We start from the raw sequence: 15417 nt of genomic DNA, 5'->3' as shown, positions 1-15417 counted from the left end.
GGAACAGTTACTACCCCTCAACCAACAGGCTCTTAAACCAGAAGGGATAACTTTCACTCAGCTTCACTCACCTCTAACAATGAACTGTTCCCACAAGGATTTTCATCTCATATTCTTGATTCTTATTGCTTATTTAATTATTATTATTTTGGTCTTTTTTTTGTATTTGTTCAGTTTGTTGTCTTTTGCACATTGGTTATTTGATCGCCTTGTTGTGGGCAGTTTTCCATAGATTCTATTGTGTTTCTTTGTACTTACAGTGAATGCCCACAAGAAAATGAGTTATAAATGGTGATATATATGTATTTGATAAATTTACTTTGAACTGTGAGATGAGTATTTGTCAGAAGCAGCAGTTTCCTCACCTATGATTGAAATAATTGTGAGGGACACAACGAGATGTGTACCATGTGCTGGGTGATGTTCCTGTAAAAACTCAGCTTCTTCATGCCAGCAAATGAGACAGGAAGATTGAATTTGAAAATATGCATAATTAGTTATACAGTTATGTTATTAACATTGCACTTAAATGCATTTTAATTCAAAGGAGGAAGGGGTATGATAATCCCTTCTTGTGAAGGTAGAATTATATATCTCAATTTTTGTTATCAATACCACATAAATGGATGAACGAACAAAAATGAAATGGCTCTTCACACAGAACTACTGAATGACAGCTGATGCTTTACTCAGTGTCTAAAGATGCAGGTGAGCAGTTACTCTTCAAATTCATTGACCAGACATCCAAACCTTCTATGCCAAAGACCACTTTCTGTATATTGACAAATTAATGTTGTGTTTCATTTGGATTCCTCTGCACTGAAGCAACATCATGCCTTGATCTGTAATTTGGTAGTTAAGAGTATAATGTGAGCAATTCCACATTTCTTTATGCTATACCCTCCTCTTCCAGGGAGCCATCAAAAGGGCGAACTTGTGGTAGAGCAGCTCAATGGATATGATTAAATGTACCCATTTCAGCCTGCTACAGCTGAAAATAACAATTACATCCAAGGTCTGTACAGTTAATAAAGATATTTTACGGTGATTGAATAATCTATCTCTGCTTAAAACCAAAGGAAATAATGCCAACTGTGGCTGTAAGATCGTCACTAGGAGGACACCTGGTCAGAAACGTGTCTGTTGCTCAGGTCTGCAAGTGGGTTTCAAAAAAAAAGAGGTTTTCCACTGCCATTACTGACTATTTTGCTGGCAAACGTAGTCTTTGGTAAATAAAATTCACAATCTCAGAGCTAGGGCACTGCATCAGTTGCTGCATCCTCTGCTTCACAGAATCCTGGTTAACCCCTTCTGCCTGGACGTAGCAATTCAGATTGACGGGCTCTATCGCTGTCAAGATAGGACTGTTGAGTCTTTCAAAAGCAGAGGTGGTGGCGTATAGCTAATGATCAACTCCTCATGGTGTATCAATTTGTCGGTGACATCCCAATTTTGCTCCTGCTGCTAGAGATTTCAGTAATTATTTTGCTAGCAGTATACATTCCACCTCAGGCCAATATCGAACAGGCTCTAGAGGATCAGAGTGATGTGATCAACATGCATGATACAGCACACCCTGATGCTTTCATCATAATTATGGGGAATTTTAACCAGGCCAGCTTGAAAAAGTAACTAAACAATCTACAGTGATTAAATGTTCTGATGGGCTTGTCTTGAGCAGATTGAATTCCTGCTTCAGCAAGGATCTGGACCCACTGCAATTTGCCTATCGCTACAATAGGTCTATAGGAATCTCAATAGCTCTTCACATGGCCTTAGATCACATGTCACAAAGCTGTTTGTTGACCATAGCTCAGTGCTTAACATCATCATTCCTACAGTCGATAAACTACGGAACCTGGGCCTCTGTACCTCTCTCCGCAAATGGATCCTCATCTTCCTAAATGTAAGACCACAATCTGTGTGGATTAGTATTAATAACTCCTCCTCGCTGAATATCAACACTGGAACACCTCAGGAATGCTCTATTCTTTTTATACCCATGACTGTGTGGCTAGGTATAGCTCAAATGCTATTTATAAATTTGCTGATGATACAACCATTGTCGCCAGAATCTCAGATACAGACAGATGGGAGATATACCATCTAGTTGAGCAACAACCTTGAACTCGACGTAAGACCAAACAGCTGATTGTGGACTTTAGAACGGCTAGGACAAGGAATCACAAACCAATCCTCATAGAGGGATTAGAAGTGGAGAAAGAAAGCAATTTCAATTTCCTGGGTGTCAAGGTCTCTGAGGATCCAACCTGGTCCCATCATATTGATGCAGCCATAAAGAAGGCAAGACAGTGGCTAAATTTCATTAGGAGTTTGAAGAGATTTGAATTGTCACCTAAGACACTCAAAAACTTCTACAGATGTACCCCGGAGAGCATTTTGACAGGCTGCATCACTGGCTGGTATGGGCGGGCTACAGAACAAAATAAGCTACAGAAAGTTGTAAAAGCTTCTAAAATTTGATACAATTTAAGGTGGTTCATAGGGCCCATATGTTTAAGGATAAGTTAGCTCATTTTTATTGCCATATAAATCCTGTCTGTGACAGATGTAATTCTGAGGTAGCTTCCTTGACACATATGTTCTAGTCTTGTCCTCTTTGGGAAAAATATTGGAAAGACATTTTTGAGATTATTTCAGCAGGTTTGCATATTGATTTACAACCTCATCCTATTACTGCAATTTTTGGATTACCAGTGATGCACTTTAGTCATTTATCCCCTTCAGCTTGCCATTTGATTGCATTTGTTACATTAATGGCCAGAAGATCCATTTTATTTAAATGGAAAGATTCTAATCCCCCTACTACATTTCAATGGTTTTCCCAAACTATAACATGTTTAAACTTAGAAAAATTAGGAGTGGTACTACCGATCCTTCGGTTAAATTTGAAGAAACTTGGAGGCCATTTATTCAACATTTTCATATGATGGAAGCTGACCTTTTCCCAAATCCTTCTCAATAACTTTTTGTTCGTGTATAGAGGAGAGGAGTTAATGACAAATAATAATTTTAACTGATGAAACATGGCAGCCCAGCTTCTGTTTTGTTTTTTTAAGTTTAGGGGGACTTTTTTTTGTATAAAATTTTTTGAATCTTCTTCATGTTCAGTTACTAAGAGATTGGGAGGCTTAGATTACATGTTACTCGGAGTCTGTTAATGTGTACGTTAACCGTTATTAATGTAATCCCCATCTCTTTGTATCATTATCATTGTTATGTTTATCAATTCGAAACGTAATAAAAAAGATTGAGAAAGAAAGTTGTAAAATTAGTCAGCTCCATCTTGGGTACTAGACTTGGTAGTATCCAAGACATCTTCAAGGAGCGGTGCCTCAGAAAGGTGGCATCCATCATTAAGGACCCCCAGCACCCAGGCCATGCCCTCTTCTCGTTGTTACTATTAGGGAGGAGGTACAGAAGCCTGAAGGCACACACTCAGCGATTCAAGAACAGTTTCTTCCTCACTGCCATCTGTTTCCTAAATGGGCATTGAACTCATGAACACTACCTCACTTTTATTATTTCTGTTTTGCACTATTTTTAATTTAACTATTTAACACACATATATATACTTACTATAATTGATTGATTTTCTCTATATTATCATATATTGCATTATACTGCTGCCGCTAAGTGAACAAATTTCATGACATATGCCGGTGATATTAAACCTGATTCTAATTTGCCAAATTACAGATCAAGACACAAGGAGGACAAAGAGTAAAAACATGGCAACAGTTTGTTGTGGCATCAATGGAACAGACTGGAACAATACCACAGCCAGAGATATGAAAATTAAAAAGACTATGGAAGTCATAGAGTACAGAATCAGGTTCATCAGACCATATGCTATCCTTTTTGCCATCTACATTGATCCCATTTGCTTGTCTTAGGTCCTTCTATTCCTTGCCTGTTTATCCAACTCCATCACCTCCTCCAGTAGCATGTTCCAGATATTAACCACTCTCTGTGGAAAAAAACCATGGCCCAAAGGTTCCCTTTAATAGTCCTTCCTTTCACCGATGATTATGCTCCCTTTAGATTATCTTCTTAACAGCTCAATATATGCAGCAGCAAACAGGAAGAGTGAAGCACAACCAGTACAGGATTAACAATAGAAATGAATATTGGAAAACCTTTAACACAAACATGTTAGTTTAATAATTGCCAGAGTACCTCAGTGTAACAGACAGCATCGTGACTGATGATGTCATAATCCTCTGCACATGTTCTTGCCACATTCTGCAGATATTTCATGAACTCTTGCATCTCACTCCAGACAATATTCTTTAGCCCCTGTGACAGAGTATTACAATGCAAACAGTGCACATTACTAACTGAAGGCAAAGCCATGTGCAAAAAGATTTAATGCTTAATCTAGGAAATTGGAATGGATCAATTGCCTAAAAAAATTACATCAAAGACTACAATTCTTAAGATCAGGAGATTAAAATTGGCAAGGAGACATTAATAAACAGCTTAACAGTATGAAACTGGCAAATGAATTTCACTATAGTGTCTGAGAATACGTCTGGCACAGATGCACTGTTGACAGGATCCTGACTAGCTGTATCACGGCCTGGGTACAACACTCAGAAGCTGCAGAGAGTATTGGATATTGCCCAGTCCATCATAAACACAGCCCTTCCTAACATTGAGAGCACCTAAAGGAAGCGCTATGTCAAGATGACAGCATCTACCATCAAAGATTCCCACCATCTGGGTCATGCCCTCTTCACAATGCTAACATCAGGCAGGAAGTACAGAAGCCTGAAGTCCCATACCACAGTTACTTTCTTACAACCATCAGATTCTTGAACTGATCTAAGCAAAGAGACCCTACGGACTGCTTCTTGCACTATTATTGGTTAGTCCTTACCAAACTGGATTCCATGTTTCAAAAAGAATACAAAGTCACTGAAGACTGTGGATAAAAATATTATCCCAATACCAAACACAAAAAAAAATCTTTCTATCCATTCCAAACCCATCCCTCCCACTTCCTATTCCCAACTGGTGACATCTATTCACTGTTCCCTTGCTTGCCTGATTCTTCCAAATCACCATTTCCCCTCACCCCTACACTCTCAGTCCCAATGCAGGGCAGTGATGCGAAACCTCAGCCACTCCTCTCTCTGCCCAGATTCTGCATGAACTGCAGAGTTTACCCAGCAGTTTGTATCTTGCACCAAAACATGTAATGTTATTTGTAGCCATCATGAAAAAATTACAAGTTGCTGCGGCTACATTTAGGGTGGTGCAACACAGTGTGGAACGATGGAATAAGTGGGTGGTATTGAGTGATATGGGGAAACTGACAGCCCTCAGAGCACACCATCACAGATCCTTCAACACAGCAGGATGAGTAGGTATGGTGGCCAAAATAACAGAACATCAGTATGGAAGATCAAGTTGGAATAAAGACAAAAAAATACTATAAATACTCATTCGATCAGCATGTATCAGGATGTGTCAACAGTCCTGCCCACTTTCCTCCAGCCTGCCAAGTGCTTCTATCTCTATCTTGACAAGGTACCACATTATTCAGAAAGTCAGAAGGCATGGGATCCAGGGAAGTTTGGCCAGGTGGATTCAGAATTGGCTTGCCTGCAGAAAGCAAAGGGTCGTGGTGGAGGGAGTACATTCAGATTGGAGGGTTGTGACTAGTGGTGTCCCACAAGGATCAGTTCTGGGACCTCTACTTTTAGTGATTTTTATTAACAACCTGGATGTGGTGGTAGAAGGGTGGTTTGGCAAGTTTGCAGATGACACAAAGGTTGGTGGTGTTGTGGACAGTGTCGAGGATTGTCGAAGATTGCAGAGAGACATTGATAGGATGCAGAAGTGGGCTGAAAAGTGGCAGATGGAGTTCAACCCAGAGAAGTGTGAGGTGGTACACTTTGGAAGGACAAACTCCAAGGCAGAGTACAAAGTAAATGGCAGGATACTTGGGAGTGTGGAGGAGCAGAGGGATCTGGGGGTACATGTCCACAGATCCCTGAAAGTTGCCTCACAGGTAGATAGGGTAGTTAAGAAAGCTTATGGAGTGTTAGCTTTCATTAGTCGAGGGATAGAGTTTAAGAGGTGTGGGGTAATGATGCAGCTCTATAAAACTCTGGTTAGGCCACACTTGGAGTACAGTGTCCAGTTCTGGTCACCTCACTATAGGAAGGATGTGGAAGCATTGGAAAGGGTACAGAGGGGATTTACCAGGATGCTGCCTGGTTTAGAGAGTATGCATTATGATCAGAGATTATGGGAGCTAGGGCTTTACTCTCTGGAGAGAAGGAGGATGAGAGGAGACATGATAGAGGTATAGAAGATATTAAGAGGAATAGATAGAGTGGACAGCCAGCGCCTCTTCCCCAGGGCACCACTGCTCAATATAAGAGGACACGGCTTTAAGGTAAAGGGTGGAAAGTTCAAGGGGGATATTAGAGGAAGGTTTTTTACTCAGAGAGTGGTTGGTGCGTGGAATGCACTGCCTGAGTCAGTGGCGGAGGCAGATACACTAGTGAAATTTAAGAGACTACTAGACAGGTATATGGAGAAATTTAAGGTGGAGGGTTATATGGGAGGCAGGGTTTAAGGGTCGGCACAGCATTGTGGGTTGAAGGGCCTGTACTGTGCTGTATTGTTCTATGTTTTATCATCTGCAGCTCTTTGCTTTTGAGTTATCCTGGAACTGTATATGATACTGGTTAAACCACAGCTGGAGTTCTGCAACAATGTCCTGGTCACAACATTGCAGGAAAGGTATAATTACACAGAACGAGATGCAGAGACGATTCATGAGTGATGCTGTTAGGATTATAGGAGATATATTCACCTGTGAGGATGACCAGAACTTAAGAGCATAAACAAAACCTGCTCCATAAGAAATTATTGAGCTAACTTCTTTTGCTTAGAGAGTGAGCAAACTTTGGAAAGTGCTCCTACAGGGTTTACTTGGGGTGAAACAAACAAATTTGGATGATAGAATTGATGGCTTTGTGGTCATTTGTGAACGACACTAAGATAGGTGCAGAACAGGTAGTGTTGAGGAAGCAGGGAGGCTGCAGAAGGACTTGGACAGAGTAGGAGAATGGGCAAAGAAGTGACAAAATGGAATACAGTGTCAGGAAGTCTACGGTCATGCACTTTGGTAGAAGGCACCAAAGTTTAGATTATTTTCTAAGTGGGTAGAAAATTCAAAACTCCAAGGTGAAAGGGGCTTGGGAGTCCTCGTGCAGGATTCCCTAAAGGCTCATTTGCAGGTTGAGCTGGTGGTAAGGAAGGCAAATGCAATGTAATTTCATTTCAAGAGGACTAGAATATAAAAACAAAGATGTAATGCTGAGGTTTTATAAGGCACTGGTGAGGCCTCGAGTACTGTGCGCAGTTTTGGGCCCCATGTTTAAGAAAGGATGTGTTAACATTGGAGAAGGTTCAGAGGAGGCTCACGAAATGACTCTGGGAATAAAAGACTTATTGAATGAGGAGAAACTGATGTCTCTGGGGCTTTATTTGCTGGAATTTAGAAGAATGGGTTGAGGGATATCACTGAAACCTGTTAATTGTTGAATGGCCTAGAGATAGATTGGATGTGGAAAGGATTATTCCTTTGGTGGGGGAGTCTAGGAGCAGAGAGATGTCCATTTAGAATTAAGATGAGTATTAATCTTTTTATGATGAATCTGTGATAAATCTGTGGAATTTGTTGCCACAGGCAGATATGGAGACCAGGTTATTGGGTGTATTTAAAGCTGATGTTGATAGGTTCTTAATTTGTCAGCATGTGAAAGATTATGGCGAGAAGGAGGGAGATTGGGGTTGAGAGGGAAATGGCTCAGCCATGATGAAAATGGCAAAGCAGACCTGATGGGCTGAATGGCCTAATTCTGCTCCTATGTCTAATGGTCTAAAATAGCGTGCAAACAGACTGAGGAGATGGGTGGCAGGAAGCATGTATGGAGCATAATCAGCTAAAATGTTAACAGATTTGTAACATTGCTTGATATCTTCTTGAAGAGCTTCTGTGAGAGGGACCATTTTATGACAGGGTAATTACCTGTGGTCTCAGGACAGCTCAACTTAGACCAGATGAACAGCCTTTCCTACAAGTGACCTACAAGTGTGAGAGCCCATAGAGACTGATGACATTCAAGAAGTGTAACTTTTTGTAATTCAAACTATAATGTATATTTTTCATTTACTCACCAAATACTGTGCCAGATGCCCATACATTTTCCCTTGTAACCATGTTGACTGCTGCATATTTTTGAATTTCTGCATGAATTGCACATAGCTCTTCTGATCCCTCTCGGTCAAGGCAGAGAAGCGGGGATAAGACACTCTGGGCTCCGGGAGAGGGAAGATGGCTTCTGAACTTTTGTTAGTTGTACTGCCTGATGCTGGTGCAGTAGAATCAAGTTTGGGGCTGGTCTTGGGTTGTTGCTGGACTTCAACAGAATCACTGATTCCTGCTGTTTGCCTAGCAGGGAAGTACAGAAATTATTCTGGTGATTTAAAATTAAATATGAAAAATAACATTTCAACTGACATCAATGGATATAAATTAAAACAATGCAATTGAAAATTCTCTCATCTAAATACTACATAGAATACTAACTGCATAAAGGGCCAATTGTCCAACAGGTTTATGAATCTTATTGAATTGATAACATGATGAATGTAAAACCATGTACTGTTTTGTATATTTTGCATATATTTTTATGAAAAAAGTTCAGTTTTGAAATTTAAGTCAATAGGCAGTAGAGTTGCTGCCTTACATTGCCAGAGATACAGGTAAAGTACTGCCTTTGAGTACTATCTATCAATGTAGTTATTGCACACTCTGTATAAATAACAAACACAACTTGCATCTCAACATAAACAAGACCAATGAGATGATTGTGGACTCTGCGGTTCATAATCTGTGTGTTATTTATGTTTTTATTGTTTGCATATGTTGTTTCTCCCCCACACACTGGGTGTATATAGGTCTTTGTTGTGTGGGAATTTGGGAATTTTTTTTAAGGGGTTCTGTTGTGTTTCTTTTGTAGCTGCCTGCAAGATGAATCTCAAGGTTGTATACAGTATACTTCGATAATAAATATTACTTTAAACTTTGAGAGTTAGGAGCACCAAGTTTCTGGGAGAGCACATAATGGGTGATCATACCTGGTCCCTCAACTCCACCTTTTCGGTCAAGAAAGTGCAGCGACATCTCCACTTTCTGAGGAAATTGAAGTGAGTGAGGCTTCACAACCCCCCCCCCCCCCCCCACCAACCTCAGCATTCCTAGCAATTTTTACAGGGGCATCATCGACCAACTACAGTACATCACCATTTGGTACGGGAATTGCAAGGCATCTGACTGCCGTCACTACAAACGATTGTGAAGACTTCTGTGAGGATCATCAGGGTCTCTCTTCCATCAGAGATTTATCCGTTGATGTATACTCAGGGCACTTAGCATTGTTAATGATTCTTCCCATCTGTTCAACAATCTCTTTGACCTGCTGTCATCAGGAAGGAAGTACTGCAGCATTAGGACAAGAACAAGATGGGAAACAGCTTCCCCCAGGCCACAAGACTGTGGCACTCCCTGCCACCACCAAGGTCTCATCAGGTATGAAGTGCCAGTAGCAGTACACTGTTTACTTTTTAAACTTGTGGCATAAATACACCTTATTATTTACTAATTTATTTGTGACAATATAACTTTATGTGTTGTGCATGTAAGCTATATGAACTGTAATGTGCACCTCGTTGTTTGGTGGTAAACACGTGCACAGTTGAATTTCAATAAACTGAACTTCAAAGTTCAAGGTAGATTTATTATCAAAGTATGTATACATTATAACAACCCTGAGATTTGCCTTCTTATAGTCAGCCACAAAATAATGAAAGACCGCAGAACCCATTTAAAGAAAACCCCTACACGACCATCAGATGTGCAATAAAAAGAACAAATCAAGCAAACAGCAGAAAGCAAACAAAAGACACTCAAACATTAATCACACCACATCACTCCCCAAAAGCAAGTCCACAATCACAAGCCACCAAAACAAGTAAAGCCAGTCCAGGAAACAGCCACACACAACTTGAACTTGAGAACCTTTAACTGTGTTGATGTACATAGAGATCTTGAGGTCCAAATCCTTAAAAGTGATTTACTTTTAAGTAAAGTCGATACTGTGGTAAATAAGTCGTACAGTATGCTTGCCTTAATTAGTTGAGGCAGTGAGTTCAAGAGTCACAAAGTTATGTTGTGGCTTCACAAAACTGGCTAGGCCACATCAGTATTGCATTCGACAGTACAGAAATCACATTGCAGCTATATAAAATTTTCGTTAGGCAGCACTTAGATTACTGTGTGCATTCTGATTGCCCATTACAGAAAGGATGTGCAGGCTTTGGAGAGGGTGTTGAAGAGATTTACCAGGATGTTTCCTGGATTAACGGGCACACGATATAAGGGCAGGTTGAACAAATTTAGGTTGTTTTCTCTGGAGTGGCAGAGATCAAGGGGAGACATGATAGCAGTTCATAAGATAACAAGAGGCATACATAGACATACCTTTTTTCCGGGCTGAAATGTCTAATACTAGAGGGCATGCATTTTGGGAAGAGGAGGAAAGTTACAAGGAGATATTCGGGGCAAGAGTTGTTTTTTTTAAAAAGTAGGGTGGTGGGTACCTGGAATGCACTGCTGGGATGATGGTGGAGACAGACAAACTAGAGCCCTAAAGACAATTGATACAGGAACAGAATTATGCTATTTGGCCCATTGTGTAAGAGGCTCTTACACAGACATGTGAATCTGCAAAGAATGGAGAGATGTGGGGCAATGTGACAACAGAAGGGATTAGTTTAATAGGTGTCATTAGCTTAATTAGTTCAGATCAACATCATGGGCCAAAGGGCCCATTGGTGTACTGTTCTATATATACATTTGAACTGGAAGACAAACATGCATCAGGCAGACTAATGTGCACCTTTCACCAAATGGATGGATAACATTCCAGCATGTTTATCTCAGTACACCTCCTTGGGAACAGCCCATAGATGAAAAAGTCCTCTGTTACACAGCTTGGGATGAAACTCGACAAAAGCCTTTGATCCTTTGCTTGACTTTCTTTAAAAATACAGAGTCCACAAAGAGAGTAGTGATCACCTCGTCCACACTGCAGCCATCTTGAAGATACTGTCCATTGGGCAGTGCAGGTACCACTCCCAGTGCTGCCTAGTGAGGCAATATAACTCAGAGTCCTGCCATGTGCAGAAGTTCGCTGATGACACGGCCATAGTGGGGTGTGTCAGGAATGGACAGGAGGAGGAGTATAGGAAACTGATACAGGACTTTGTGATATGGTGCAACTCAAACTACCTGCGTCTCAATATCACCAAGACCAAGGAGATGGTGGTGGACTTTAGGAGATCTAGGCCTCATATGGAGCCAGTGATCATTAATGGAGAATGTGTGGAGCAGGTTAAGACCTACAAGTATCTGGGAGTACAGTTAGACGAGAAGCTTGACTGGACTGCCAACACAGATGCCTTGTGCAGGAAGGCACAGAGTCGAATGTACTTCCTAAGAAGGTTGGCGTCATTCAATGTCTGTAGTGAGATGCTGAAGATGTTCTATAGGTCAGTTGTGGAGAGCGCCCTCTTCTTTGTGGTGGCGTGTTGGGGAGGAAGCATTAAGAAGAGGGACGCCTCACGTCTTAATAAGCTGGTAAGGAAGGCGGGCTCTGTCGTGGGCAAAGTACTGGAGAGTTTAACATCGGTAGCTGAGCGAAGGGCGCTGAGTAGGCTACGGTCAATTATGGATAACTCTGAACATCCTCTACATAGCACCATCCAGAGACAGAGAAGCAGTTTCAGTGACAGGTTACTATCGATGCAATGCTCCTCAGACAGGATAAAGAGGTCAATACTCCCCAATGCCATTAGGCTTTACAATTCTACCGCCAGGACTTAAGAACTTTTTAAAAGCTATTATTAATGCTTTTTGAGATGGTGATTTAGATGCATATCATATTTTTTTTACTGAGTTAAGTATTGTATGTAATTAGTTTTGCTACAACAAGTGTATGGGACATTGGAAAAAATGTTGAATTTCCCCATGGGGATGAATAAAGTATCTATCTACCTATCTATTAGTTCTGGCTGCAATGCAACAGCTTTGACAGTTTGCTTGGGAAATCATCCACAGGATCTATTGTGTCCTTCTCTTGTACAGTCTACACATTCCATACTAATTACTGCTCAATGGACAGAGGTCAAAGGTATTTTTCTGCTGGTAATTTTTCAGGAAGGATAGATAGTGAGGCAAAATCCAACTGGATGGAAAATTACATGGCAGGACTTTCAGCATGAAGGTGCCAGGGATCTGGTTTGAGGAGCCGGGATGTGTTGCAAAAGTTGGAAGGACTGGGTAGACAAGGTCTATCAAAAGTTAGGAATGTGAGAGAAGTGCTCCCATTTGACTGCAGCCCTGAACAAGGTTATTAGGTGAGAAATATACCCAAACCTGCATCATGCAGTTGCCTGAGCCATCTTCCATTTCATCTGGGATCAAAGTTGGAGTGCACTCAATTGGTTGTGGTGCAGAAGTATCCAGAGAACAGGCAAAAATATTGCCCCCCGCCCCCCCAATCTCAATGGCAACATGTGGCTTCATCAAGCTGTGTTCCAATCTGGAGTTGGTTAATGGTAAAGGTCCAAGGCATAAAAAAGGTTGGGAACCCCTGGAGCAGAATTAGACCATTCAGCCCATCAAGTCTGCTCTACCATTCCATCATGGCTGATTTATTATCCTGATCAACACCATTCTCCTGCCTTCTACCAGTAACCTTTGACTAATCAAGAACCTATCAACCCTGCTTTAAGTATACTCAGTGACTTGCCCTCCATAGCTGTCCGTGGCAATGAGTTCTGCAGATTCACCAACCTCTGCCTAAAGAAATTCCTCCTCATCTCTGTTGTAAATGAATGCCCTCTATTTTGAGGTTGTGCCTTCTGGTCCTAGACTAACTAACCCACTAGAGGAAACGTCCACTATAACTTGGCCTTTCAATTTTTGATAGATTTCAATGAGATCCCCTCTTATTCTTCTAAACGCCAGTGAATACAGCTCAGGAGCCATCAGACACTCTTTGTACTTTAACCCTTTCATTCCCAGTATCATTCTTATGAAGCTCCTTTAATGCCAGCACATCTTTTCTTGATAAACGGCCCAAAACTGCTCACAATACTCCAACTGCAGTCTGACCAATGGCTTATAAAGCCTCAGCATTACAGCCTTGTGCTAATATTCTAGTACCCTCAAAGAGAATACTAACATTGCATTTACCTTCCATATTACCAACTCAACCTGCAAGTTAACTTTTAGGGAATCCTGCACAAGGACTCCCAAGACCATTGCCTGTCCTCCTTCACAGCTTCTCTACACAATACACTGATTCATATACAAACTGCCCATCCTCAACCCTATCACTGTAGTTCCAATCCCCCTGCCAAATTAGCTTAAACCCATCCAAACAGCTCTAACAAAACTGCCCAAAAGGATATTTGTCTCCCTTGGGTTCAGGTGTAATCCCTCACTTTTGTACAGGTCATACCTTCCCCAAAAGGGATCCCAATGATCCAGTAATCTGAAACTATCAGTACTATCATTCTATTCCTGCCCTGACTAGCACATGGCACTAGGAGTAATAAAGAAAGTACCAGCTTGGAGGTCCTGCCCTTCAGCCTGTTTCCGAACTCCATATACTCACCACACAGAACCTCTTCCCCCTTTCCACCCACATCATTGCTGCCAATATGCACAACAATCTCTGGCTACTCACCCTCCCTCTTCAAAATTTTCTGCAGCCACTCTGAGACATCCTGAACCCTAGCACCTGGGAGGCACCACAGTAACCTAGTGTCTTTTTTTGCAGCCACAGAATCTCCTTCTAACTATCAAGACTCCTATCACTTTGGCTCTGCCTGACTTTACCCTTGCCTACTAAGCCTTAGAGCCAGCCACAGTGCTACTGGCCTGGCTGCTGCTGCTGCAGCCACAGCCTGATTGGTCTTCACCCCCCAGCAGTATCCAAGGGTATACTTGTTGCTGAGAATGATCACAGGAAAACCTTGCACTGTCTCTGTTTACTTCTCCTCATGGAGAAGTAGCGTACCCACGTTCACTGAGGCCAAGCACCACCACATGCTAAAGCTGCACCTGTTTTGCAGAGTTGCACAGGACGGACTAGGTCTCATTACAACCACATTGATATCTGTGCCAATGCACTCCCTAGGAATTTATGTCTAGGGCAGAATTAAGTTCCTGCAATAAACTGAAGGAGCAGTGTGACCTTTATACTTATAACTGGTCTTTGGTGAGGAAAGAGTTGAGATATGGGGTGCCAAATGACCTGCTCCTGCTTCGATTATTTTATGCAAAAGGTTATGAATATTCCAGTACCTGTTAACCATCTCACATAATTCCAAAAAGGTTGGGGCCAAGGAATAACAATTGTACATCTCGTGGGAAAAGAACTCTTCAATCCCATTTTTAGGCTGGACGTCCCTGTAACAGACAAAAATGAATATCCGTCCAACAAACCGTCAGTACATCAGGACATTATAAATGGACACACAACTTATCTGTGGGAAGACTACACTGATAAACTCAGCATCACTTACTCAAAAGTTTCTTACTTCAACCGTAAACAACTAACCGCAACAATTTGTTGTCCAAACATTGGACTCCACGTCGTTCATCCCCTGGTCCTCGCCGGTAGCAGCACCCATCCTCACTCCCCAGCCCAGCTTTTCTCTGTGCCTGGCCCACACCCACCTATTCCTCATTTATTCTCCCCTCACCCATCCCCCTGCCTCCTCCCTCACTCTCGGGCTTAGTCCCGCCTGAGTCCTAACCACGGCCCACGTAGCCGAACCGTCAGTACAAACGGTGAGGGAACTCCCTCTCCCCCAGCCCGGGGATACTGACTCTACACTGGCCGCCGGTACCCCGGAGCTCCCAGCCCCACTTCTCACCATGACAACGCCATGGCCTCGGTGCACCAACAATCCTGTCCCCGGAACCACAGACTAATGGTTTATGGTTCCGGTTGTCACACCGCTTTCCTCTTCCTCCGTCTTCCCACTCGTTCCTCCCTCTTCACCCTCCTTTGTAATCGTATTTCTCTTTGCCCCTCATCCCATTTTCTTCTCTCTCCCCCTTTCTTCCTCCTGGCCCCTCTCGATGATGATTGACACACTGGAATGGGCTGACGTCGGTGCTGGACTGTTTTGGCACGAAGAAATGGAGAGGGATTAAAAAGAAGTATTGGCAGGAATATAAATGTGATTTAATTAATTCTTAGAACAGTGGCCCACACCGATCGCCAAAGGATA

The 15417-nt window shown here is 42.0% G+C and overlaps 1 protein-coding gene across 4 annotated transcripts in view; it reads right to left on the bottom strand.

The window, feature by feature from the left end:
- The window catches only part of ice2 (interactor of little elongator complex ELL subunit 2), a 123430-nt gene extending 108245 nt beyond the window's left edge, over nt 1-15185 (bottom strand). Inside the window, exons 1-4 of one of the 4 annotated variants that reach the window (XM_073024840.1) lie at nt 15058-15185; nt 14483-14587; nt 8224-8497; nt 4201-4320 (exon numbers count right to left, since the gene is read on the bottom strand). In XM_073024840.1, coding sequence (XP_072880941.1) covers nt 4201-4320; nt 8224-8497; nt 14483-14587; nt 15058-15071 — 513 coding nt within the window. In that variant the 5' untranslated portion in view covers nt 15072-15185. Of the gene's footprint in view, nt 1-4200; nt 4321-8223; nt 8498-12544; nt 13926-14482; nt 14588-14703; nt 14848-15057 lie in introns of those variants that run through there. The other 3 variants (XM_073024842.1, XM_073024841.1, XM_073024843.1) reach the window with 3 other exon arrangements.
- Between the last annotated feature and the right edge of the window lie 232 nt (nt 15186-15417).

This window comes from Hemitrygon akajei, chromosome 21 (genome assembly GCF_048418815.1).
Source record: "Hemitrygon akajei chromosome 21, sHemAka1.3, whole genome shotgun sequence".
NCBI classification, from domain to species: domain Eukaryota; kingdom Metazoa; phylum Chordata; class Chondrichthyes; order Myliobatiformes; family Dasyatidae; genus Hemitrygon; species Hemitrygon akajei.
This window is presented reverse-complemented; position numbering and strand designations above follow the sequence as displayed.